At 48.1% G+C, this 27,843-nt stretch overlaps 3 protein-coding genes across 3 annotated transcripts; 1 reads left to right on the top strand and 2 right to left on the bottom strand.

Annotated features, from left to right (window-relative positions):
• Positions 1 to 1,029: 1,029 nt before the first annotated feature.
• On the bottom strand, positions 1,030 to 18,277 carry gys2 (glycogen synthase 2). The gene is made up of 17 exons (XM_056587720.1): positions 17,582 to 18,277; positions 15,851 to 16,454; positions 13,074 to 13,255; positions 12,200 to 12,391; positions 11,462 to 11,647; positions 9,911 to 10,055; positions 9,328 to 9,445; positions 8,974 to 9,094; positions 8,484 to 8,590; positions 7,897 to 7,956; positions 7,614 to 7,692; positions 5,053 to 5,166; positions 4,165 to 4,291; positions 3,204 to 3,299; positions 2,665 to 2,828; positions 1,967 to 2,047; positions 1,030 to 1,263 (listed from the first exon to the last, which is right to left on the bottom strand). Exons 2-17 carry the CDS (start codon positions 15,972 to 15,974, stop codon positions 1,030 to 1,032), a joined length of 2,130 nt encoding a protein of 709 aa, XP_056443695.1. The 5' UTR covers positions 15,975 to 16,454; positions 17,582 to 18,277.
• Positions 17,058 to 18,164, top strand: kiss2 (kisspeptin 2). The gene is made up of 2 exons (XM_056587902.1): positions 17,058 to 17,384; positions 17,690 to 18,164. The coding sequence occupies exons 1-2, from the start codon at positions 17,273 to 17,275 to the stop codon at positions 17,983 to 17,985; spliced, it is 408 nt and encodes a 135-aa protein (XP_056443877.1). The 5' UTR covers positions 17,058 to 17,272; the 3' UTR covers positions 17,986 to 18,164.
• Positions 18,278 to 18,357: 80 nt separating the features above from the next.
• Positions 18,358 to 27,263, bottom strand: LOC130380634 (L-lactate dehydrogenase B chain). The gene is made up of 8 exons (XM_056587897.1): positions 27,126 to 27,263; positions 22,887 to 23,017; positions 21,798 to 21,915; positions 21,421 to 21,594; positions 20,963 to 21,136; positions 20,581 to 20,698; positions 20,154 to 20,277; positions 18,358 to 19,348 (listed from the first exon to the last, which is right to left on the bottom strand). The coding sequence occupies exons 2-8, from the start codon at positions 23,010 to 23,012 to the stop codon at positions 19,181 to 19,183; spliced, it is 1,002 nt and encodes a 333-aa protein (XP_056443872.1). The 5' UTR covers positions 23,013 to 23,017; positions 27,126 to 27,263; the 3' UTR covers positions 18,358 to 19,180.
• Between the last annotated feature and the right edge of the window lie 580 nt (positions 27,264 to 27,843).

The raw sequence follows: 27,843 nt of genomic DNA, 5'->3' as shown, positions 1-27,843 counted from the left end.
TACTATTTCCCAACACGACAACTCATTAAAAAGCACTTGACATGATTTTGGTTTAAGAATACTGGAAGGTGGCTTTCCAAGTCCCGCCCCCAATGTTCCAAATATGGGTAGTTTCCCCTGTTCGCTAAAACAATGGCGTTGCACCGCAGAAAAGATAATCCACACCCTCAAAAGGCATAGATTAGCTCTCAGAAGGCTAATCTACGCCCTCAAGAGGCTAATCTATGCCCTCAGGAGGTGCTTGGTCCACAGACAACAACAATACTTAAAATATAATTGATGTAACACAATATGTTTAAATATACATACTGTCTGGTGTATGTTTTGAAGACGGGGTATAAGCATTCAGCAGGAACATGTGGCGGGAACACCACACATGGCAGGCTGCTGACGGTGTAGAGACTGTGGGTGGTTCCCCCCAGGTCCGGTCGAGTCCCCCCAGGTCTGTTCTAGTTCAACCCCAGGTTCAGTCTCCCCCAGGTCTGTTCTAGTTCAACCCCAGGTTCAGTCTCCCCCAGGTCTGGGCTAGTTCCCCCCCCTCACCGGTCTAGTCCCCCCCCAGTCCGGTCTAGTCCCCCCCCCCCCAGTCTGTTATAGTCCCCACCCCCCCAGTCCGGTCTAGTCCCCCCCCCCCCAGTCCGGTCTAGTCCCCCCCTCCCCAGTCTAGTCCCTCCCAGGTCCGGTCTAGTCCCCCCCCCCAGTCCGGTCTAGTTCCCCCCCTCCCCTGTCTAGCTCCCCCCCGGGTCCGGTCTAGTCCGCCCCCTCACTGTTCTAGTCCACCCCCTCCCCTGTCGAGTCCCCCCCCCCCAGTCCAGTCGAATCCCCCCCAAGTCCGGTCTAGTTTCCCCCCAGGTCTGGTCTAGTTCCCCCCTCCCCGGTCTAGTCCCCCCCAGTCCGTTCTAGTCCCCCCCCCCCTCCCCGGTCTAGTCCCCCCCTCCCCGGTCTAGTCCCTCCCTCCCATGTCTAGTCCCCCCCCCTCCCTGGTCTAGTCCCCCCCCCTCCCCGGTCTAGTCCCCCCCCCTCCCCGGTCTAGTCCTCGTCCTCGTCCTCCACGAGCTGCGACCTCCTCCGGCCCCCCGGGACCCCCCCCAGTACGAAGGGCGTCTTGATGTTCATGCGGTCCCGCTCCGCCTCCTCATCTTCGTCGTAGGGCTCGTCTTCGTCGTCGTCGTCCTCGGCGTCGCTGTGGTGGGGGGTGGAGTGGAGGGAGGCGGAGGGGGAGGGGGGCACGGAGTAGGGCCGCGGGTACCGGAACCCCTCGGCCTGGAGGGGGGGGCGAGGTGATGAGGCAGTGTAGTAGAACTGTATTATAGAGGTGTAGTATAGAACTGTAGTATAGAACTGTAGTATAGAACTGTAGTATAGAGGTGTAGTATAGAACTGTAGTATAGAACTGTAGTATAGAGGTGTAGTATAGAACTGTAGCATAGAACTGTAGTATAGAACTGTAGTATAGAACAGTATTCTAGACCAGTAGTATAGAGCAGTATTCCAAAACAGTAGTATAGAACTGTATTCTAGATCAATAGTATAGAGCAGTAGTATAGAACAGTATTCTAGACTATTCTAGACGGGTAGTATAGAGCAGTATTCTAGAACGGTGGTCTATGACAGTATCCTAGGACAGTATGTAGAACAGTATTCTTGAACAGTATTCTAGAACAGTGGTCTATGACAGTATCCTAGGACAGTATGTAGAACAGTATCCTAGGACAGTATGTAGATGGATGTAGATGTAGTATGTTTGAATGCGCGAGTACATGTGTGTGTATGTATGAGCGTGGGTCTGTGTGTGTGCTTCTGAGGAGAGCAGGAGGAAATAAACGCCGAACCACTCATCCAAATATTAGGCTGTCAATTACAGCCGTGAACGGGGGTCAGAGGCAGGCCCAGTTTGGCCTGTCAGGGTGCTGGTGTGGGGGTTGTGATGGGCTGTGAGCTGCTGCTGGGAGGACTGGTTAGTTACCTTCGGGGGCGCCATGGGGTCCATCTCGTACTTGTCAGGAAACGCCCGGCTGAGGGCCAGGAGGCGGGCGTGGACGTAGAACTGCCAATCACAGGCGAGGAGAGAATCAAGGAACCAATCATCAGACGAGCACACACACAAACATATATTTATATTATTAAAACAAACAAACTTTTATGTTAACACAAACATATCTTTATATAAAACATGTATTTCTCTTATTAACACAAAAACCAACATGCATTTCTCTTATTAACGCAAACAAACATGTTTTTATATTAACACCAACATGTATTAATTAATATGAACACAAACAAACATGTATTTATATTATAAACACAAACAAACATTTATATTATCAACAAAAACAAACACTATTCACACAAACAAACATGTATTTCTCTCATTAAACCAAACAAACGTAATGTAATTCGGTTATAAAAACACAACGATGCATCAAACATATTTTGTTTGCTTGTAAGTTTGGCCCGTTTGCAAACAAGCTGCTAAATGTTTTAAATGTATCTGAATCCACTCCAATCCCAGCAGGGTGCCAATGGGTTCACCAGAGCCATGTACAGCCTGCTGTACACCAAAGCTTTCCAACCCTTCCTATTAAATCTCAGACTCTCCATCCATGCTGGAAAGCCAAGCCATCCCCACTGCGGCCTTCAGAAGCCTGGGGCTGTAGTACTGACCCTGCCCAGGAACCTCCAGTCCAGCAGGTCCGACAGCCGCTCAACGCGGTTCCTCTGGATGATGCGCTGGCGCCGCGACTGCTGGCAGAAGCCGAACATGAACTGAGTCAGCTGACTGCACGACTCATGGGCCGAGCGGAACCGCCGGTCCACCACGTAGATACCTGAGAGAGACCAGAGAGAGACCAGAGAGAGACAGAGAGAGCGATCAGAGAGAGAGGGAGAGAGAGGGAGACCAGAGAGAGACCAGAGAGAGACACAGAGAGAGAGACCAGAGAGAGAGACCAGAGAGAGACCAGAGAGAGAGACCAGAGAGAGAGACAGAGAGAGCGACAAGAGAGAGCGACAAGAGAGAGAGGGAGAGAGAGGGAGACCAGGAGAGAGAGGGAGAGAATTTCTCAAGAGTTATGGAAGTGCCTGTGTGTATTTGTGCTCGTGTATGTGCGTGTGTGTATGCGTGCGTGTATGTGTGCATGTGCGCATGTATGCGTGTTTGCTCGTGTGTTTGCGTATGTGTGTTTGCGTGTGTGTGTGCGTACCATATGCTGCTGGGTCTGACACGTGTTCCTCCATGAAGCAGCCGAACCCCGACAGGTTGGTGGTCACACTGGGGATCCCCATCACAGTGCACTCCCCTGGACACACACACACACACACACACACACACACACACACACACACACACACACACACACTGGGGATGAACTCAGAACACACTGGGTCCACGTCACACACACACACACACACACACACACACTGGGTCTACACACACACACACAAACTGGGGATGAACTCAGAACACACTGAGTCTACACACACACACACACACACACACACACACACGCACACACGCACAGGGTCCACACACACACACACACACACACACACACGCACAGGGTCCACACACACACACACAACACACAGGGGCTGAACTCAGAACACACACACACACACACACACACACACACACGGTCTAAACAAAGAACACACACTGGGTCCCCACACACACAGACACACTGGGTTGGTCGGTGTCCCACTGTGACCAGCAGCAGACAGATTGTAATATCATTGTTGATGGTCCAGTCTGATGGCAGGCCAGCTCCCATCTTGGTTAACGTTGAGCGTTTCACTTTCTTTCACTTCCAATTTGTTTCGCAGGCCTACCATGTGTGTACCCCCAGGGCTCGTAGTAATAGCGGTAAACCCGGTAACAGGCCTACCAGATGTGTACCCCCAGGGCTCGTAGTAATAGCGGTAAACCCGGTAACAGGCCTACCAGGTTTCTACCCCCAGGGCTCGTAGTAACAGTGGTAACCACGGTAACAGGCCTACCAGGTGTCTACCCTCAGGGCTCGTAGTAACAGCGGTAACCACGGTAACAGGCCTACCAGGTGTGTATCCCCAGGGCTCGTAGTAACAGCGGTAACCACGGTAACAGGCCTACCAGGTGTGTACCCCCAGGGCTCGTAGTAACAGCGGTAACCACGGTAACAGGCCTACCAGGTGTGTACCCCCAGGGCTCGTAGTAGGACGGGAACACTCCGAGGTTGCAGCCGCGTACAAACTCCTCGTAGTCCATGGGGAGCAGGGGGCTGGTGGAGGACAGGAACTCAGGGTGGAACACGATCTAGAACCACACACACACACTCAGGGTGGAACTTGATCTAGAACCACACACACACACTCAGGGTGGAACTTGATCTAGAACCACACACACACACTCAGGGTGGAACACGATCTAGAACCACACACACACACTTGGTTAGGGAGTGTACCTTGATAATGAGGTATGAGCCTAGGTCAGAGAGGGTCTACCTTGATAAGGCCAAAAAAAAAAAAAAGTTTGGTTCCTGTTGGTTGTCAGTTGAGGTCATGGGTAGGTAGGGAATTTATTATTATTATTATTATTTTTTTTCCAGCAGCAGCGAATGATAGGTAGGTTGTTTTCATTTAAAAACGAGAAAAATCGCTCATCCTTGTACACAATGAAGAGGTGCTGTACCAAAACGTAATTATAGTTTGCATCAAAAAGAATATTATTATTATTTTTTTAATAAAGCTCATAAAATAATTTGGGTCGCACATAAATTGACAGGGTCGGTCGGAAACCGGAACCAAACAAAAGGAGGTATGAGCCTAGGTCAGAGAGGGTCTACCTTGATAAGGAGGTATGAGCCTAGGTTAGACAGTGTACCTTGATAATGAGGTATGAACCTTGGTCAGAGAGGGTCTACCTTGATAATGAGGTATGAGCCTAGGTTAGAGAGTGTACCTTGATAATGAGGTATGAGCCTAGGTTAGAGAGTGTACCTTGATAATGAGGTATGAGCCTAGGTTAGAGAGTGTACCTTGATAATGAGGTATGAGCCTAGGTCAGAGAGGGTCTACCTTGACGCGGTCGCTCCTGGCGTTGAAGAGGCCGATGCGCCTCACGTTGGCCAGGATGGGGTCGGTGGCGTCGTCCAGCATGTTGTGAGTCGTCACGGGGGGCAGTGTGTGTCTCTGGGGGCACAGGTCGGGGGGAGAGTGAGCCAGGGAGCGTGTATATGTGTGAAAGAGAGTGAGAGTGGGAAAGAGAGTGAAATAGAAAGTGTGAAGGAGAGAGAGAGTAAGCGAGTGATTGAGTGAGTGCGAGCACAAGAATTATTAGAGAGTAGAGAGAAGAAGAAGAAGAAATTAAACATTATAATTGTGAATTGCAGTAAAGCAATTCCAGCAAAAGTCTTCAATGAGCCTCATGAAAATAATTACCCCAATACATTGAGATCGGCTCCGTTTCATGGAACTGAGTCAAGTTCTCAACAGACTATATTTGATACTGCCATCGCAAACACAATCCAGATTTTTGTGTCCGTTTAACCCAAACTCATACAGTGTAACCAACACATAAATTCTCCTACTGCACACGACGTGTGACTGATCCACATCATGGCTGCCGCCGCAGGTTTTAATCCAACCTGAAAACTGGACTGGAAAATCAATCGCGTTTATGCCCACAAAATGGTTCCTGAACACCCCTGAACCGCGTTTAATGAGACGGGGCGATGATCCGTGGCGAGTAACCTTTTGGACTCATCACTTCCGTATCGATCTGCAACACATGAAATATGTTCGAGGCTAATGATGTCTGATCACCACGTTACTGTGACTCACACTGCTGTTGTTGTTCAAGGAGGTTTCAAAAAGGTTGGGAGAACAAATTGGATCGGATCGACAACTTTGGAGATTCAATTTTGGTTTACCTTCCAACCTGTGAACTGTAACTTTGTTACTATGAACTGTGTTAATATGAACTGTTTAGTCATTTAGCATTGTGTCGCATCTTATCCTAGCTATTAGACAGGGAATGGGTTAACATATCGATTGTTAGTGCTTGGCACTTGGTTCTATGAACATCCTTACCGACAGCGATATAGTGTTGTTTCGCTTTCTTCTGACAAGTGCACTTATTGTGACTCGCTTTGGATAAAAAGGTCTGCTAAATGCCCTAAATGTAAATGTAAAATATCTTAAAATAGATTTATATTACTGGAGCGTATATTTTCATTAGTGGAGGGGATGCCCATCGCCCTAGGGGGCCTACGTACAGATCAGCTTCACTGGGGATCGAACCCGGTACGGTACGGTTGGGGGCAGAACAGCCAAGCCTCTACACTGTCCGCCTACGCCTTCTTGAATGGACTGATTCTCCTGTGTGGACTAACGCATTCGGGCTTCTGTCCACTTGCGTGATGAAGAGCAGCTTCTATTTTATGCATGGAAAAGTTTTGAACCAGTGATGATAAATATAATAAAAATCGGTGTGGCGTGTATTAGCACATGAAGTGATGGAGGTGTGTGTGTGTGTGTGTGTGTGTGTGTGTGTGTGTGTGTGTGTGTGTGTGTGTGTGTGTGTGTGTGTGTGTGTGTGTGTGTGTGTGTGTTAAAGTGAGAGTAATAGATTTAATAGAAAATTAATCACAGCTACGTTTCCCATTCACAAGTTTGTCCCCCCCCCCACCCCCCCCCCCCCCGCACTATTTCCATTAACCCCCCCTCGATCAATTCCCCCCCCGGCATTCCATTTCCTGGAATATTGACGTGGACATAAATTCCTTTAATTGAGAAAGGTTCCGGTATCGGCGGCTCTGCCTTTAAGAATGCCATCGACCAGCGAGGGCCGGCCCCCTCCGCACCCACATCCTCTACCTCGACCAATCACGTGGCTCGGCTGGGATGTGATTACCTCATTACTCTCATTCGTTCATTCATGTTTGCTCAAGGGGAATCCCTGGCGTTGTAATGGATAGATAGATAGAGGCACCATGACACTTCACACCGTCCAGGACTAGAGTGGAACTCCCTCTGGGCTCAAGGCAGAGCGTGATGAGAGGAGGCAGACAGGTAGCCTGTATCTTTGTGACCATGAGGATGTTTATCTGTAAAGCTTATGAACTAGGACACTGTATAGACAGTGTGGTCTATACATCCTTCCTGTTGTAGCTGTGATTCAACTTTTCAAATTTAACTCGTACACATGAGATAAGGGCACATCATAAAATCTGACATTTGTATATACATTTGAAGACTTAAAAGGTTTATATACATTGTTAGTGTAGCAACACCATATCAGTTTGGAATAAGCCGTAATATTCACCCACAGCAACGGTGACTTATTACAATAAATATAAACCAAAAGCACAACAGAATGACGTGTGTGTGTGTGCGTGTTTGTGCGTGTGTGTGTGTGCTACAGCACGCCATTCATCTATTTTATGGTAAATCAATTGCTTATTACTGCTCTGAGAGACGATGGCAGCAATCCAATACAACCAGGCCACGAGATTCAACAACAATGAAGAGGAATCTGAAGAGAAATGTGCAGGATTGGAAGAAGAAGAGGATGTAGAATATGAAATAGAATTTGAACAGAAAAGGAAAGAGGGGAGCCCGCCAGCCAGCCCCGGTACCTGAGTGGCATAGATGGCTCTCTTCATGATGCTGAAGTCATCGCGGTCCAGGATGTTGTTCATCTCTGGGATTTCCCCCCTGCACAATTTTTTTTTTAAATTATATGTTTGAAATTATATTGATTAACATTTGACCTATTCATCGCATAGCTATCAAAGTCATCATCACTCCTTTCTGCCTGGCTTGCTAAACTCTCATGTAGCGGTTAATATAAATAATGGAACAGAACTAGTCCTAGAGGGTGTTGGAGAGAACGCTAGTGTAGAGAGGAGCGGGACCCACTTCAGCAGAGCCTCGTACAGACGCTTCCCAAACTTCTCCTTCATGCCTTGGGCCGTGTCCCTGGAGGGGGACACAAGAGAGGGGAGTTAGACAGGAGAGTGAGATAGGAGAGTGAGACATGTCTCTGGAGGACAGGAGAGTGAGATAGGAGAGCGTCCCTGGAGGACAGGAGAGTGAGACATGTCTCTGGAGGACAGGAGAGTGAGACATGTCCCTGGAGGACACAAGACAGGAGAGTGAGACATGTCCCTGGAGGACAGGAGAGTGAGACATGTCCCTGGAGGACACAAGACAGGAGAGTGAGGCAGGAGAGTGAGACATGTCCCTGGAGGACAGGAGAGTGAGACATGTCTCTGGAGGACAGGAGAGTGAGACATGTCCCTGGAGGACACAAGACAGGAGAGTGAGACAGGAGAGTGAGACATGTCTCTGGAGGACAGGAGAGTGAGACATGTCTCTGGAGGACACAAGACAGGAGAGTGAGAGATGTCCCTGGAGGACAGGAGTGAGACATGTCCCTGGAGGGGTACAGTGTGCACGTGTATGTGCGCTCACGTGTGTGTGTGTGTGTGATCCTACTTTCTTACCAAAGCTGTTTGCGTATGGCTTGTCCCTTCAGGGACTCCACGTTGAAGTTGTTTGTTTTAGCGGGCATGATGAAGAACACCACAACGGTGACATCTTCCTTATGGACCTGGGGGGGGGGGGGGGGGGGGAGGGAGAGAGAAAGCGAGAGCGAGAGAGAAATGAAGATCAGAACTTAGTACCACTGGCCCCCTTAAAACTTCACTGTAAAGCGTGAGGCGTGTGATGCTAGCCCCGCAGAACAGACAGAAACCGTAGAGAGCCTTGATGAGGCTTGATAGAGCTAGCAACCTCCGTACTCTGAGCAGGTAATTGAGTTTAGAGCCTGAACAAGGATCGATAAGACTTGATAGGGCTAGCAGCCTCCTTACTCTGAGCAGGTAGTTAGTTTAGAGAGCCTATATAAGGCCTGATAGGGGTTAGCTTCTTACTCTGAGCAGGTAGTTGAGCCTTGAGAGCCTTGATGAGGCTTGAAAGGGGTAAGCTTCTTACTCTGAGCAGGTAGTTGAGTCTTGAGAGAGCCTCCAGGAAAAGATCCGCTCCCTTGTTGGAGAACTCGTAACGGCCGGCGATGAAGAAGTACAGCGTCTTCTCCAGGTTGAAGTCCAGATGTCTGCCAGGGAGGACGGGACATATAAAGGTAGACTCAGCATATTATCAACGTAAAAATTATCTTTATATATCCTGCAATAACTGGCATCATATATTTTTTCACAATAATTTGTTTAACAATTTAGTCTAAAACTGCATTCTGCATTTTGGGTTGAATTCCCTTTAACATTCTGTTTCATAAGAAAACTCTGAAGTCCTAATTGGGTGAAGGTGGGGGCCCCCATCAACACTCACCCGTAGAAGTGTCCCCTGACAAACTCCTGGATGCGGGCCTTGCTGGTGCAGTGCATGTTCTGGAACTCGTGCATGGCGGAGAACTTCTTCACGTTCAGCCCGTTGGGGGTGATCACGTCTGGACCAAGGAACAGAGGAACAGGACCAGGGTGAGGGGCTGAAGAACACTGGACAGGGTTACACTGAATACAAGAATAGCACAGCGCCGGTGTCGCGGTGAAGGCGGTCCCCACCTGGCTTCACCACAACACCGGCTGCGGGGTTCCTTCGACCGGTGTCGCGGTGAAGACGGCCCCCCTACCTGGCTTCACCACGAGACCGGCTGTAAGGTTCCTTTGACCAATGCGCCAGTGTCGCGGTGAAGACGGTCCCCCTACCTAGCTTCACCACGAGACCGGCTGTAAGGTTCCTTTGACCAATGCGCCAGTGTCGCGGTGAAGACGGTCCCCCTACCTGGCTTCACCACGAGACCGGCTGCAAGGTTCCTACGACCAATGCGCCGGTGTCGCGATAAAGGCGGTCCCCACCGGATGCAGGGTTCCTTCAACCAACACAGCGGTGTCGCTGTGAAGGCGGTCCCCACCTGGCTTCCTCTGCAGGATGTGCTGGGCCTCCACGGCCGTGATCTGGGACACAGTGGTGAAGATGTGGGCGCAGTGCACCGCCGCCCGCTCCAGGCAGTAGCGGTGGTAGATCTGCCTCTCGCCCGCCTCCCGGTCGATGTCAAACTGGAACACACGCAGCAGGACGGACGGGTCAACGGGGCCGTCCCCTGGAGCTCAGGAATAAGAAGTCAAATCGCTTTCAAATAACTGTGTTGCAAAACAAATACAAATCAACTCGTAGGAGAGATGAATATTACTTATTAAGCGGCCACACACCCGCACCCGACTGTGAGCCGTTTGCTGAAGATGGCCCACACGTATTCTACGTTCTACACTCTCTGGTCGGGACCCCCAGCGAGTGTGGTCCACTGGCCCAATGTTGGGGTGCCTGGGGCAGGGGGTCCCCTGGGGCTGAGGGGCTATGGAGCACGGGGGCTAGACTCTGTGGGGGCCATCTTCAGCACCAGTCCATGGTTAGGTGCCGTCGTTCTACGCCTTAATACGTCATATCCGTCTCTCCTACGAGTTAGATTTGTATGTATGTTTGTTTGTGTGTTTTGTTTTTACGACACAATTATGTGATAGAGATTTTACTACTTATTCCTGAGAGACTCTCTCCTTCTCTACGAGAAACACAGACCCAAAGAAAGATCCTTTTGACGAAATGATGTTGACAGCATCTTCTAGATATATACATACGTAGATACAGTATCTTAATGAATAAAATAAGCTTTAATGTTCATGAACATTAAATGAAAATGAAAAAAAAGTGGTCAAGTGCCATCACATTATTACAAGCCCCTCTCTCCCTCTATAATAATTCTCTCAGGATAATCTAATGAACGTCCCCTCCTCAGTAACGAGGTTGACGACCCCTGTCCATTAACGAGGCTCCAGCTGAGATCTGTTTACGTTTGGTGCGGTCAGCGGCGTACCAGGTACCAGCGGGGGCTCTGACGCCCGTCGGGCGCTCGGTAACACTCAGCGCTCCGCTCCCGCTCCGAGACAAGCAGCTGTCAATTACCTGAGCCTGTTAGCGCGCGACCTTTAGCCAAGAGCTGACCTTCAGGCTCCAGCACCGAGCGGAACAACGGAGCACGAGGAAGGCGTGTGGGGGCCGGGGAGGGGGGGCACATGTGGGCTCTCCTACTCCTGGTCGAAGTTGTTGTTGAAGTCAGCGTTTCCGTTGTGTGGGTGTCTATGTGTGTGAGGGAGTGCTTGCGTGTGTGCTTGCACATGTGTTTGTGTGTGTGTGTGTTTGTGCACGTGGTGTGTGTCTGTGTGTTTGCATGTGTCTGCGTGTGTGGCTGTGTTCACCTTGTTGAGGTGGTTTTAGAAGGGTGTGTCTATTTTTGCATGTGTGTTTCTGCACATTTGTGTGTTTTTTGCATGTGTGTGATTATGTGCGCATATGTTTTTGCATGTTTTTTGCGTGTTTTCGCGTGTCTATGTTTCTGCGTGCGTGTGTTTTAGGAGTGTGTTTGCCTGCCTTCGTGTGTGTGTGTGTGTGTGAGCGCGTGTGCCCCCACCTTGCCCAGGTTGTTGTAAAAGTCCACGTTCCCGGCGCAGAGGTAGCGCCCCAGCAGGGTGGCGTGCGTAGTGAACACCGTCGCCATGGGGATCTTGCGGGCGCGGGACAGGATGAGCCCGGCGCCCGCCTGCCACTCGTGGAAGTGAGCGATGACGTTGGGGGCGTCGCCAAGGCGATCCGTCAGCTACAGCCAATGAGCAGAGACCAGTGAGACGTGGTCAGGTGACACTCAAAATACAACACTTTAATCTTTCATTAGGATCTATTTATTATCTTAAAGAGTTTCCTCAGCTCATGTTCAGCAGTACATAAGAAAACCATCTCAATTGGATAAACCAAATGACACTGAAAACCCTGGTGCATCATGGGTAACAGTGCGGGATTAGGTGTGCATCTGCTCTAAACATATTTTCCAGTGCTTTGTGGGTATTACGCAGTGCGATCGACAGGGAACCGGTTTCCTGTACTCACATATCAAACAGCAAGACTACAAAATTGTGATGCCTTAAATAATACACAATGTAATAATTTATATTTGTTTTTAACTCTTATTCTATTTGTAACATGGCGTTTGCTGCTGCTGGAAGTGGAATTTCTTGAAGGAACCTTCCAGAGGGATCATTAAAGTTCCTATCTATCTATCTATACAGGGCCCGAGTGGACCAATCGGAACGCAGTGTTTAAGCTCCTGTGTCCGTCAAAGCTCTGATCCGTCAAAGGAACAGAGAGGAGGAACCTCTTTGAAGAACCAGGCGACCAGGGAGCCCAGGATCAGGGCGTCGCCCGCCTCGTGGTCGTGGGAGGGCAGGCCGATGTTGCAGGAGTCCCAGAGGTCACCCTTCCAGCGGTCCAGGTTCCCGGAGGCCCCGCCCACGTCAAACAGAAGCACATAGGGGCTGCCCTCGATCAGCCAGCGGCCGAAGAACACCTGGGACACGCACGCACGCACGCGCAGACACACACGCATATGCACGGGCACGCACGCGCAGAGGCACACACATATGCACGGGCACGCGCGCGCAGAGGCACACACATGCATGAACACGCATGCAGGCACGCGCAGACGCACACACACACACACACACACACACACACACACACACACACACACACACACACACACACACACACACACACACACACACACACACACACACACACACACACACACACACACACACAAAATATATAATCAAATAGAAACAAAATACACTGGAGCAATACAATACTTGAAATATATAACAATATTTATAGATAAAATAGATATAGATATTTACAGTTAGATTAGATTCAGATATACATGGCTTTACGAATATATTGATATGTTTGTTTATTTCTTAGGATAACACATTTCTTTAGATTGATGTTAGACTGCCATCTTGTGGCAATTTTTTATATTATTGTATATTGTGTAATACACTATAAAATAAGAAATATTAATACGACTAAAATAAAAGCATTCTAAATATACAGATAATAAATGTACTACAATAATGTAAGCATAGACAAAATATAAAAGATAATGCATAATATTACTAAGCATAATAACTAAAAGTCTAATAGATAATTGCTTAGTGTAAGTACACGTCTATTATGATGCGAGTAAGGACCTGGCAGCCGTTGCTGATGAGCGCGTCCATGGCGCCCCTGATGGCGGGGAGCGGGGCCTCGCACGCCTCCACCTGGGTCTGGAAGTTGTGCTCGTAGTACGGCCCCATCATGAAGTAGTTCTCCCCCCACTCGTCCACCGTGATCTTGGCCTTGGTCTGGATCACCGTGTAGATGCCCCCCACTGAGAGCACGAAGCATTACTCTGTTTACTACATCTGAAGGCGTCTTCGCTGTTACAAGAAGACGCGTTACCCAGAGTGGAACACGATGACAGACAGGTGTCAGTCGAAGGGAAAACACAGTTTCTCTGCAGTAGTGGGTCCACATGTAGAGACGTCTGTATTAACACAAGGGAATCCTCTTTGAGTCCCTCTGCTGGTGCTCTATTCATCACCTCTATTGAGGTGTGAGCGTTGGGGCCTTGATGGAATGGAGCCAAACGGCCAAGTCCTGAGCAGGCCCGTAGTGACCGTACGGCTGGGGACGCCCCTCTGGAGTTACTGGACATGCACATAAACACACATACACACACACAAACACACACGCACACCTAAGAACATACACATGAACACGCTTAGACACACACACACCCCTAAGGACATCCACATAAACACACACACACACCTAAGGACATACACATAAACACACACACACACACACACACACACACACACACACACACACACACACACACACACACACACACACACACACACACACACACACACACACACACACACACACACACACACCTAAGGCCATACACATAAGCACACACACACAAAACACACACCACACATACAGGGAGGAAAGATTGTGGTCATCTTTAAAACTGTCAATCTGATCCCTTCAATAGCAAAGCCCTTCTCGAATGACAGACACACATTCTAACATTGTGTTTCAATTACAATTTTGATGGCATGAATTTTCTGGTCCGTATTTTGACCACCTGGATATGAATATCATATTTTGAATATCTGCAACCTAAATTTGTTTTTGGATGTTATTTCTTCATGTTTGCTTTTAGAATTCAAAACATTATGGCAGTGATTTGCTTCCATAGTCGGGCATGATTTAATGCCAATTAATTATTAATTACCCAACGTAATTTGAGTTCAGCGATTGGAAAATGCCATTAATCAGAGTCAATTTAAAGCACTTAAAACTTAATTAATGCATTCTTATTGTAATGTTTTGTTTTTAAATTATATATATTGCTGTACATACCAGCTTTCCAAATGGATCTTGTATAAATGTTTAAACTGACCACTTTGAGTTGACGCCGTCAGAGCCCAAAACCAACATATGCTCCTGATTGGCCCCTGATTGACTATAAACTACAATGGCTAAATCATGAATACATGGTCCCACAGACCACAGTACACCCTCATATATTTATACACACACACACACACACACACACACACACACACACACACACACACACACACACACACACACACACACACACACACACACACACACACACACACACACACACACATGATATACATATATACACACATATATACATACACAAACATACATACTATAAACCAGCAGACTCCCGCTCACAGATAATTTTCCACCACACATTAATTCACTCAGTCAATAATTAATTGGCATTAAATCATGCCCGACTATGGAAGCAAATCACTGCCATAATGTTTTGAATTCTAAAAGCAAACATGAAGAAATAACATCCAAAAACAAATTTAGGTTGCAGATATTCAAAATATGATATTCATATCCAGGTGGTCAAAATACGGACCAGAAAATTCATGCCATCAAAATTGTAATTGAAACACAATGTTAGAATGTGTGTCTGTCATTCGAGAAGGGCTTTGCTATTGAAGGGATCAGATTGACAGTTTTAAAGATGACCACAATCTTTCCTCCCTGTATGTGTGGTGTGTGTTTTGTGTGTGTGTGCTTATGTGTATGGCCTTAGGTGTGTGTGTGTGTGTGTGTGTGTGTGTGTGTGTGTGTGTGTGTGTGTGTGTGTGTGTGTGTGTGTGTGTGTGTGTGTGTGTGTGTGTGTGTTTATGTGTATGTCCTTAGGTGTGTGTGTGTGTTTATGTGGATGTCCTTAGGGGTGTGTGTGTGTCTAAGCGTGTTCATGTGTATGTTCTTAGGTGTGCGTGTGTGTTTGTGTGTGTGTATGTGTGTTTATGTGCATGTCCAGTAACTCCAGAGGGGCGTCCCCAGCCGTACGGTCACTACGGGCCTGCTCAGGACTTGGCCGTTTGGCTCCATTCCATCAAGGCCCCAACGCTCACACCTCAATAGAGGTGATGAATAGAGCACCAGCAGAGCGACTCAAAGAGGATTCCCTTGTGTTAATACAGACGTCTCTACATGTGGACCCACTACTGCAGAGAAACTGTGTTTTCCCTTCGACTGACACCTGTCTGTCATCGTGTGACGCATGATCCACAGAGATAAGACGGACAGACGGGTCAGAGGAGGCGGCTTAGACCGCCTGGTTAGCATGACATTACCATGACGTTAGCATTGCCTTAGCTTTACGCTAGCATTACGTAAGCTTAAAGTTAGTGTGACGTCAGCGTTGCATTTTGCAAGTGCATCAGCGTGATGTTAGCCGACATTAGCATGACGATAGCGTGATGTTAACTTTAGGTCGGTTTTACGTTAGTGGGACGTTGGCGGTGCATTAAAGTGCATTAGCTTGACGTTATCGTGGCGTTAGCAGACATTAGCATTACGTCGGCGTGACATCACCGTGACATTGCGGACGTTAGCGTTCGAGCCTGACCTTTGTTGGTGACCTCCCAGGCGACCTCGAAGAGCAGCAGGTCGTCCACGGGGAGGTCCTCCTCGTCCCACTGGGGCAGCACCCCGCTCAGGGAGGTCATGGAGAAGGATCGGGCCAGCGGCATGGTGAGGCGTCGGAGGGTCCTGCTGTCTAACGAGGCTCCCCTAACGACCGTGCGGACCGTGTTCGGGTCACTGTTTGAACACAGCTGTTCCACTGTGCAAACAGCGGCGGGCCCAGAGTTCACCACTATTCAATTGGGACGCAGCGAGGTGATTGGTTGAGGGGTCAGGGGCCGGCCCCTCCCACCAGGGCCAAACAAACACTTCATAGCCGTCTGCCCGTGTCAAATGATGAAACTGTTGGAGCGATACTAATACCCTAACCTTTAACCAGGAGATTACTAGATTACAAAAAGAGAATACTATGATGACAGATTTCAGCCTAATGGTGAAGAAACACCATTCTATGTTTCTGAAACAAAATACAAACTAACATCAATATTAAGTAAGGTTATTCATAAAGAAAGTGTGCGCAGTGTTGGTGTACAGGGAGGATTGTCCGGCCTATCAGAGGCCGCCTGCTGCTGGACCACACTGGATGTCTGCAGGGAGTCAAAGGCATGTCTTCAAAGTACTCTGAATCTGGAATAATGGACACATTATTTAGATATTATTGTTAATCCTCATTTCTACACCGGAACTCAGAATGCTGTTTAGGTCTTTGGGCATCTGAAAATGTGGTGTGTGTTTGTGTGTATTTTTCTATGTGTGAGTGTGTGTGTTTTTGTGTGTGTGTGTGTTATGTGTTAGTTATGCGTGTGTGTGTGTGTGTATGTGTGTTATACGTGTGTGTTGTGTGTGTGTGTGTGTGTGTGTGTGTGTGTGTTATGCATGTGTGTGTATGTATGTGTGTTATGTTAGGTGTATCTTTATCAAGAATTAAGCCCATTGGTTGGTTTCCTGATACCAACTCGATGCTGAAAATGTTCCTGGGTTTGTACCAACTGTTGTACACAACTGTAAATAAACACACGATTATAGCTTTTGTATTAGGAAGGAAAATACTCCGGAATACCACATCCGGTCTACAACCCGTGTGTTCGTAGATGTACTTATTTCCAAATGGAGGATGATTTCAGCTGAAAGCGAAAGGTAATGGTCTATTTCCGGGAAATTCTGATAAATAATTCATTACTGCGCCGCAATTTGTGGCTCGAGACGCAGACGTAATTTATGGCGTTCGCCTCCAGGAGTCACCAGAAGTCACCTAGCGGAGGTATAAAAGACCCGCCAGGTAAACATCAGGCATGTTTCATTTTAGAGTCCGGTTGAGCAGCAAGGAAAAAAAACATTCACTCCTAAAGACAAACTGCAGCCTACAGACTGTTTGAAAAACGACGAAGAAAAACCTGCGCGAAATATGAGAAGTCTATCGCCGGTGTTGGTTCTCGCGATAGTTCTGATGCGTAACAACGGGACGTCGGCCAGGAGCCTGCGGGGCTCGAGCTCTGCGGAGTGGCCCCTCGCGACAGGTGCGTCCGAATATTTAAATTTTATACTACTGCTTTAAATTGGTATTCTGGTTCATTCATACTTAATTTTTTTTAAATAACAGTAATAAATGCTTATTTGTCAATCTATTTACATGGGCCAATACTGAAATAATTCGGTTATAAAATAGCCTGCTAATATTATAATTAATAATTTCATTAATAATAATTCGACTTACTTTTTAGTTAGTATGTCATGTAGGCGTCATGTAGGCAACAATCCAATATCGGCCGAACAGGAAGACAATAGTCATCGTTTTCAAGTGAAGTTCGTGTTTTCCCGACAGGTCGCGGACCGACCAGTTTCTCAGAGCTGACGGTGGCCAAGAGGACGGATTTAACGGACATCTTACCGGAGAACCACAACCCGTGCATCTCCCTGAGAGGGAACGACGAGCAGCGTCAACTGCTCTGCAACGACCGGCGGAGTCCGTTCAACTACAATCCGTTCGGGCTCCGCTTCGGGAAACGGTTTCTGCCCGTGAAAACCGACCGCTTGTCTCAAGGAAGTCTCGCGAGACCGAGGACGATAACTTTTTTACCCGTTTTCCTCAACCCGCGAGATTTGGAAATCACGACCTAATGAAGTAGCCGTGTCCGCCTGTCCAGCAGTTTTCGGGTTGCAAGTCAAATATTTCAAATTAATGTCGTTAACTTCACGATTTGTGATATTCCTATCCCATCTTTTACAATCTTGTGTTATTTTTTCCCATGAATAAACCTTTTGTACCGTTCTTGTGTGGTGATGAGTTACTTACCAAAAAATATTTTTTTATATGAAATGGAGTTTAATCGGTAGCTTTGATCAAAACTTTTTTAATGTTCCTCTTTTGTAAACCACGTTTATCTATATGTTGTATAATGTACTGTTGTAATAACATCCACCACTAGGGGGAACTGTTGTTCCTGGATTTTGTTTACTGTACTGGCAAACCACAACACACACACACACGGACACATTAAGGATTGTAATTTATTAACCCACGTATCACCACTTACAACATTTACAACAAAGGTGTGTTATTGTACTCCAAATACAACAAAATAACACATTTGGACTTTGGAATAATTTTGCTTGCTTGCTTTATTTTTTTCTACCATTATTTTCTCTGTTGGCTAAACAGATCATCCTGCTCATAGAGTCATATGGTTCCATGGTGGTTAGACACTGGAACTAGACTCTATCATTTAGGGACTATCTCAATACAGCTGGTTACTGTCTACTAAACTGGTCCCGTACAGGGAGATTAACCAGGTGATGGGAGTCCACTATGTGCCCAACCAACTAACCAGGTGATGGTTACCTGTGACCTCAAGGTTATCTATTAAAAGTGCTAAAACAAAGTCATCGCTTCAATCAGGGGTCAAATAGCCAATTCCTAGCAGGGATTCAAACACACCTCTGCTGGTAACAACAGTGGGACAGTGCTGGTGGAAACAACACAACAGAAAGTATCACTACGTACGTACGTGTGTGTGTGTGTGTGTTTGTGTGACGTGGACGGGTCCACTTCCGATTCGGAAGGTGTGGTCCAATCCGACGAGACGACGAGGGAACTGTGAGCACACCAATAGAACACTAGGAGGCATAGAACACTAGACCTGCCACGGCTGGGCGGAGAGCGTTGTTCGGGGACACCTGAAGGTAACTGTATTGCATCTGTGTGTGTGGATGAGGGCGGGGCCTGGTGGGCAGGGCTGTGGCTGGGGGGGGGGGGGAGATGGGGGAGAGGAGGAGGGGGAGGAGGAGGAGGAGGAGGAGAAGGGGAGGAAGGTGCCTAGAGGTCCTTGAGGTCCTTCTGGATGCCCCACAGAGTGTCGGCGCTCTTCTTGAGCTGGGCGACCTCGTCCTCGTTGAGGGTCATGTTGACCACGCTGCCGACGCCGCCGCCGTTCAGCACGCAGGGCAGCGACAGGAACACCTCCTCGCTGATGCCGTACATGTCCTGGAGGAGGGGGGGGGGAGAGAGACGGATTTACATTCATATACATATACATGGATACATACCTTTATTGATCGTTTTGTTCTGCCTTCCATACTTTCTTCCTGTCAGTCAGTCTGTCTTTCTCTCTTCCCTCTCGGTCTCTCTTCCTGTTTTCTTTCTGTCCGTCTTCATTTCCCCCCTCCCCTCCCCGTCTGCCTGTCTTATCTCTCCTTCTTCCTGTCTGTCATCCTGTCTCCGCCTGTCTATCTGCACTCTGTCCTCCTGTACGGGCTCCTGTCTGTCCTCCTGTCTGTCTTCCTGTCTCCGCCTGTCTATCTGCACTCTGTCCTCCTGTACGGGCTCCTGTCTGTCCTCCTGTCTGTCTTCCTGTCTCCGCCTGTCTATCTGCACTCTGTCCTCCTGTACGGGCTCCTGTCTGTCCTCCTGTCTGTCTTCCTGTCTCCGCCTGTCTATCTGCACTCTGTCCTCCTGTCTGTCCTCCTGTCTGTCCTCCTGTCTGTCTTCCTGTCTCCCCCTTTGTCTGTTCTATCTACCCGTCTCCCTCCCTCTCCGTCCGCTTCCCCTCTGCCTGACCCCTGGCCCTGACCCTTGACCCCTAACGGTGACCCCGAGGCCGGCCCCTTGAGAGTGACCCCTGACGGTGACCCCTGGCCCTGACCCTTGACACCTGAAGGTGAGCCCTGCGCCCTAATGCTGACCCCTGGTCCTGGCCCTTGACCCCTGACCCTTACCCCTGACGGTGACCCCTGGGTCTGACCCTTGACCCCTGACCCCTGACGGTGACCCCTGGCCCTTTCCCCCTCACCTTGACCATGGTGGAGACGGGGTGGATGCGGCCCATGTTCTTGACGATGCTCTCGGTGAGGTCCGCGACGCTCAGGCCGATGGCCCAGTTGGTGTATCCCTTCAGACGGATCACCTCGTAGGCACTGAGGAGCAGAGGGCAGTGGTTAGACACGCCGGATCAGATCCAGAGCAGAGGTTAGAGACGCTGGGTCTTAGTCTCACAACACCAAGCATCTCTGCTAGAGGTTAGCATCTCAAGCTAACAGCCCCAGAGCTGAGGTTCGCATCTTATGCTACTAGCCCAAGAGCAGAGGTTAGTGTCTCAAGCTAACAGCCCCAGAGCCCCAAATCCACCACCAGATGTCCTGTTAGCCTACTAGCATAACCAATGCTAAGTCCTGTACTAGGACGTTGTCTCCATGATGGTAACCATGGTAACCCCATACCTGTCCACCACGGCCTTGTGCGTGGCCTTCCACCCCTCCTTGTCTACGTCCGTCCCCATGTCCGGGTTCAGCTTCTGCAGGTTCACCCCCGCAACGTTGGCCCCGCTCCACACGGGCACTGCACAAACACACACACACACACACACACACACACACACACACACACACACACACACACACACACACACACACACACACACACACACACACACACACACACACACACACACACACACACACAATTATATTCCTGCTTGAGAACAGTGAGTGTAGGTCTCTTTGTTTATCTGTACGTGTAATATATGTATGTGTGTGTGTGTGTGTGTGTTAGTTTGTGAGTTTGTGTGCATGATAGTGTGCGTCTGTGTGTGTGTGTCCTCACCGCTGGTGTCCCCGTGCTCCCCCAGCACCCAGCCGTTGAAGGCGGTGGCGTGGATCCCGAGCCGCTCGGCCATCAGGAAGCGGAAGCGCGCCGAGTCCAGGTTGGTGCCGCTGCCGATGACGCGGTGCTTTGGGAGACCGCTCAGCTTCCAGGTCACGTAGGTCAGCACGTCAACTACACACACACACACACACATGCACACGCACGCAGACAGGCACACACACACACAAACACACACACAAAGACATGCCCGCACACAACAAGTTACCTTCAACTCGTTAATTCACTCGCTAAGTCACTATGTATCTTAAGTTACTTTCAACTCGTCAAGTCATTTGTTCAGTTACTTTGTAACTTAACAAGTTACTTTAAGCTCATTAACCTAACGAGTAACTTTAAACTCTTGTCTCACTCTTCCCCACCGGGGGGTCCAGGGTGTCGGGGGGGGGGGGGCGTACCGGGGTTGGAGACCACGATGAGGGTGCAGTTGGGGCTGTGCTTCATGATCTGGGGGATGATCATCTTGAAGACGTTGACGTTCCTCTGGACCAGGTTCAGACGGCTCTCGCCCTCCTGCTGTCGCACGCCCGCCGTCACCACCACCAGGCGGGAGTTAGCCGTCACCGCGTAGTCTGGGAGAGAGAGAGAGAGAGAGAGAGAGAGAGAGAGAGAGAGAGAGAGAGAGAGAGAGAGAGAGAGAGAGAGAGAGAGAGAGAGAGAGAGAGAGAGAGAGAGAGAGAGCAGACTATGCTTAAACACTCAACAAATGAATCATCAGTGTGTCTAGTATAAAGTGCTGCCGTCCTCAGTGTGATGCGGCTGGTGACTTGCTGACCTTTGTCAGCGACGATCTTGGAGGTCTTGAGGAAGAGGCTGCCGTGCTGGAGATCCATCATCTCTCCCTTCAGGCGGTCCTCCATCACATCCACCAGGGCCAGCTCGTCAGCCAGGTCCTGCGCACACGCGCGCGCGCACACACACACACACACACACACACACACACACACACACACACACACACACACACACACACACACACACACACACACACACACACACACACACACACACACACACACACACACGATGCGCACATAGGACAGGAGGAAACATCTTTGTTAGCAGATCAATCATTTTCCAATGTAATCTTAGAAAAGATAAGATGAAGTTTAAAGTGAAGGCTGGACTTTAGAACGACTCATTGTAGTTTTCTCTGATCTCCCTGCGCTCATATCTCATATTCTAGCTTGATAATACGCTATACTAACATTCAGCCAACACTGATAAGATAGCAGAACCTCTGATCCAGCAGTTCTATTGTGGCCGTGACAGAATATGGTGGTGATTTGAAACTTTGCTGACACTATGTCTGCAAGCGTTTTGTCGCATGTCTTCCCAGAGGCTGAGGGAAAAGTTGACCAATGCTGGCCAACTGTGTGTTCACTGTTAGCCAATCACGCACTAACATAAAAACGCCCCCGGCAACGTGATTGGTCGGAACAAATGCTAGTGAAACGAAAGCGGAAAAAATAAAAATCTGCTTGTCTAATCTCAGACTTTAGTTTCTTATTCATTGACATTTACATTTTACATTTAGGGCATTTAGCAGACACTTTTATCCAAAACGACTTACAATAAGTACATTTGTCAGAAGAAAGAGAAACATCTATAGATCTCTGTGGGTACAATAAGGATTTTATTAGAACCAAGTGCCAAGCACTAACAATTGTTAGGTTAACCCATTCCCCGTGTGCAACGAAGATAGCTAGGATAAACTAAGGCCCAATCCCATTTCTGACCCTTACCCCTACCCCTTACCCCTCCCCCTTGTTTTGAAGGGGTAAGGGGAAGGGGTAAGGGGTAGAAATGGGATTGGGCCTAAATCTGGGCTCTGATGTGGGAGACGATGGAGGGGGTCACTTACCCTGAGCAGGATGCTGATGGCGCAGGCCATGCCCACCTGGCCCACCCCCACCACCGTGACCTTGTTCCTGGGGGGCTCCGCCGACGCGCCCGCCGTGGGGGTCATCAACTGATTCAGCACAGACATGATGGCTGAGGGAGGGAGGGGGGAGGGAGGAGAGAGGGAAGGTGGGAGAGAGGAGAGGAGAAGGGAGGGAGGGTGGGGGGAGGGACGGAGGGGGAGGGAGGGAGGGAGGGAGGGAGGGAAGGAGGGAGGGAAGGAGGGAGAGAGGAGAGGAGAAGGGAGGGAGGGCGGGGGGAGGGAGCAGAGGGAGGGAGGGAGGGAGGGAGGAAGGGAGGGAGGAGAGGAAGGGAGGAGGGAGGGGGGAGGGGGGAGGGAGGAAGGGAGGGAGGAAGGGAGGGAGGAGAGGGAGGAGGGAGGGAGGGAGAGGAATGAGGGAGGGGGGAGGGAGGAAGGGAGGGAGGAGAGGGAGGAGGGAGGGAGAGTGAGGGAGAGGGAGGGAGGAAGAAGGGACAGAAGGAGGAGGAAGGGAGGAGGGAGGGAGAGAGGGAGGAGGGGAGGGAGGGAGGGAGGGACAAGAATAGATAAGTTCCTTTTGCAACACAACATTTTGAAGCTCATTTTTATTACCGTTTTTTGAAAAAGATGCACGTAGGCCACTATGGACTTGACCTTGAGAGGCAGTTGGATTCACGAGATAACGAGTAAAGTGTTTGGGCCAATCAGTGTCCTATGAGAAACTTTGTGATACGTGATAGACAGATGGCTCATCCAATCACCGGCCACGTACTTTTTTAAAGTGCCTGCCCCATACAAACAGTTTACACAGGATATAATAACTAACGAGTGTAATTAACATAGCTATATACCAATCTAGCTAACATTAGCCAACAGCGTTACCAATTTAATTAATGGAAGTTCACCATAAAAACGTTTACTTCTAATTTGTCCCCTGTATTGACTGAAAGAGACAAAGCTTGTTTCTACATATTGAGTTAAAAAAGAATAAGAATGAAGGAAATGTCACAACATCTGAACTGGAGTAACACAAGCCCAATTGTGCCTGCGTAGCTAAGGCAACAGAAAGGGGTCAGCCAATAAGGAAGTGATACCAAGGGGACAGACAGTCACCCACAGTTCTGGTTTACAGTCAACAGTAGCTCGGCTCTCTGCTCGAGGACCTGCACACATGCTGTCAACACACACACTTGTTTATACAAGGCAAAGACCAACAAACTCACCTGAATAACTGCACACATACACACATTCACAAACAAACAAACACACAAACATGAATACACCGTGTCGTTAGGCACCCAAACTGTAGCATTGCCCCACAGACAGGCAACATGACAACTATGAACTGGAAACAAAAACTGTAAAGGCCCAATGAAGAAGGTCCAATCGAAGGTCGAGAGAAGGTCACAGAAAGGAGCTCTCAGCCGAGCGAGGAGCCTGGACATTATGTCTTCAGGGTGGGAGACGCTCTGACAGACAGACTGCTGTGTTCCCCTTTCTAATTCATTAGTCGGTCAGTTTAGCGTGTTGGATGCCTGGCATATCTCAGTGGCTTTTAACTGAATGCCTGGACTCTCCTTTCGGTTAACCGGCCAGAACCCCATCACCGATTTAAATCTTTTGCCTGTATGTATGTCAATGATGGCACCCATTTCTCTCCAGACCATCCCTAGAAGGAGGGATCCCCCACTCTGCATTCCTTCTCAAGATTTCTTCCTTGCTCATTAAGGGAGCTTTCTCTTGCCCCCTTGGGGGCTAGAGTCATAAATGTATGGCCTGTTAAGCCCTTTGTGACAGGAACTGTGATTAAGGGGTATAAAAATACAATTGAAATTAATTGAATATCGCTGTCGGTACAGTCGTGTTCAGCAGATCTGTCGCCCACGCACATAAACCTGGCATGGTCTGGCTGTCCCATCCATCCCTGTTATCAGAGGAACATGGAAGGCTGGATCCTGCTCAACCACAGACCAGGCATGAGGTGTTCAACAAGACCGTAACAAACTCAAAATCGGTGGATTAGAACTAATCCATCAATGTTATAACCACCACCTATCATAAGATGGCTGATATTATTTTGTAAAACTTGACTAGTAAGAACAGATTTCTTGAGTAAGCGAGGTTTCAGGTGGATGACATGTGTTGTAATGTTCATAGAAAGCAAATATGACGGAATAAACATGTGAAGGAATTCTGAAAACAGATATTGTTATCATTATGATCCCTGGACTTGAAGACACATCGTCTCACCGGGGAGAATTGGAGAGAAATTATTTAACTTCTTTAACTCTCTTTGAGGGTCATTTGGTATTGAGCAGTATCTGTGGAGTAACGTATTTTTGTATTCTAGGTATTTAGGACGAGGGATTCGAGGAATCTAGATGTCCCATCTGTTTTGTCTGTACACACATGATGTGCTAGAATTGTTGTTTTCCAAAACAACTCACAACCAATTCTGTATCAGTTAATGTGATTGTGTGACCTTTGAGTTGTAACAACGACCAAAGGTAAGAAAACATAAAACACCGAAATATCTGTAGGGGAACAATTTTGAATTCAGGATGAATATTTCATATTAAACCAGATTCTGTGAATTTGAGAAACAAATAACTAAATGTTAGACAGGATCCTCCGACCTGTTTTTGTTTGATACTGAGCTGCTAAGTTTCGAAGTTTTCTGATCATCAGTTTAGTTTTAAGTCAGTAGAACAACAATAGACAACAACATGGACGCCAGGTGTGACCCAGGTCTCTCTGAGCGACTCTGTGCTGGCAGCCATCTTGTCATTGTGGGTATTTTTGTTTCAGTTGACTGACACACATCTGCGATGTGTGCTTCAGTCACGTGTGGTCTGTCTTCGTTTACATGAGTAACGTGAAGGCTAGGACACATGTGACAGCTGCTCACAAAACAAAAAAACCTCTAGCCTCTAATGTTCTAAACGATAATCATATTTGATCTAAATTACATGAACATACTACAAGAACATAGTACCAGAGGGCCACACACACACACACACACACACATATAAACATACCCCACCCCCCAAACACACACACACAGACACATATACACACACACAAAAACATAGCCACACACACCACAAGCACATTCAAACTCACATGCAAAAAAGACACAGACACACACCAAAAACACACTAAAAATACACACAGCACTTCACAAGATGCAGAACTTAGCCACCGCTTGGCTCTACGTGGAATATGATTGTTTACTTTAAGCATGCCTCCACAAGCAGAGCTCTCTCTCTCTCTCTCTCTCTCTCTCTCTCTCTCTCTCTCTCTCTCTCTCTCTCTCTCTCTCTCTCTCTCTCTCTCTCTCTCTCTCTCTCTCCTGCTCTCTCGCTCTCTAGCTTTCTCTCTCTGATATGTAAAAAGAGTTAAACATTTAGTTTTATATTAATCCATGACCAAATTATTTTCCCAAACAATGCTGGAAGCGACCAATAGGGGGCGTATTACAAACATCACAATAAGACACACGTTTTACAAGCGTCGCAATAAGACACACGCTTTTTCTTTTTTCTTTACAAACGTCGCGTGTAAACCAGCCGCTTTATCGATTATCGATCATGACGAGTTCTGCTGGAAACTAGACCCGGGGCCGGACCCTACCACTGGACCTGATGCTTGGGGGTGACTTGTAGACCACCACTACGGCTCAGTTACTTCACGTTCACTACAAGTTCACTAATAGTTCATTACCGTCTGCCTTAATATCAGAGGGAGGAATGTGGTGTATAACGGTAATCATAATGAATAATAACAGTTTAAATACAAAATACAACCTTCTGTATTATTAATTAATATATCTATATTTTTACATGGTTGTTCATTGGTATGGATTGGATGAGCTCGTCTAGCAGCAGAAGCTACCAGTCCTTTGTACATTACTCTACAGAGGATTGGATCTAAGGCTCAGATCCGTGCTCATCAAATAACTGGTTTTCTGTAGTTTAGTTTCCGACATCACGCAAACCAACACACATCTAAGCACAACGCGTGACCGTCCACATATTCAGTATTACTTGGACGTTAAGTCTCATTAATGGAGCTGTTCTCTGCTTCCAGAGCGCATTCCCATCCAAGCGCGCTTCCATGGCTGACGTGGGGCTGCGCACGAAGCACCGAGCCGGAGGAAAACACCGAGAGGATACCCAGATAAATACAACCCGAAAGGGCAGATAACGGCAGGTTACGTACTTGTTATGGCTGATGGTTGTAGGACAGGGTATCCTCGCTGTGTTTGGTCAGACGGGAGGCAGGTGATGACTGGTCGGCTGGAGAGATGGAGTTTAGTGGCGAGGCGAAAGGTTGAAATGGAGGGAGGGAGGGGGGGGAGGTATTCAAGGACGGGTGCAAAGGGATGCGAGACTTTTGTGCCAGATCTGTCACATGGTTTACAGAGTGGGACTGGAACAACGCGGTGGGCACCTAGTTTAAATGCATCGTTTAAACAAATGGTGCACCTTTTCTTTTTTGTGTTTAAACGCATTTTATGAATGAAAAATGTCACATTTCTGGCCACAGGGGAGGTGTTTCTGTTGAGCATGCATCACACGCGGTTTAGGTTGTAAAATTCCCACTATACTGTGAATACCATTATGTCTTTACCTGGGGAAGGAGTGGTTTGTTTGCACATTTCTTAGATCTACCAGGATATGGATGGACCTTTCACCTGAACCATGAACCATTTACTACGGTCTACATCCTGCAGGACCGAGCTCCACTAAATCCTGCAGGCTCCATGCTGTTGCAGGCCTGGATGATATTATTAGATATGACCTGATCCTAATCCGTACCGATTAGTTGTTGATGGGGAAATGCATTGTGGGTGTAAAGCAGGAGACTGAATTCCCTCTTGCTCTTGTAGAAGTACAGTACAGTATGTACTCAGAGAGTTTTGCATCTGGCCAGAAAG

This window comes from Gadus chalcogrammus, chromosome 4 (genome assembly GCF_026213295.1).
Source record: "Gadus chalcogrammus isolate NIFS_2021 chromosome 4, NIFS_Gcha_1.0, whole genome shotgun sequence".
NCBI classification, from domain to species: Eukaryota; Metazoa; Chordata; class Actinopteri; order Gadiformes; family Gadidae; genus Gadus; species Gadus chalcogrammus.
This window is presented reverse-complemented; position numbering and strand designations above follow the sequence as displayed.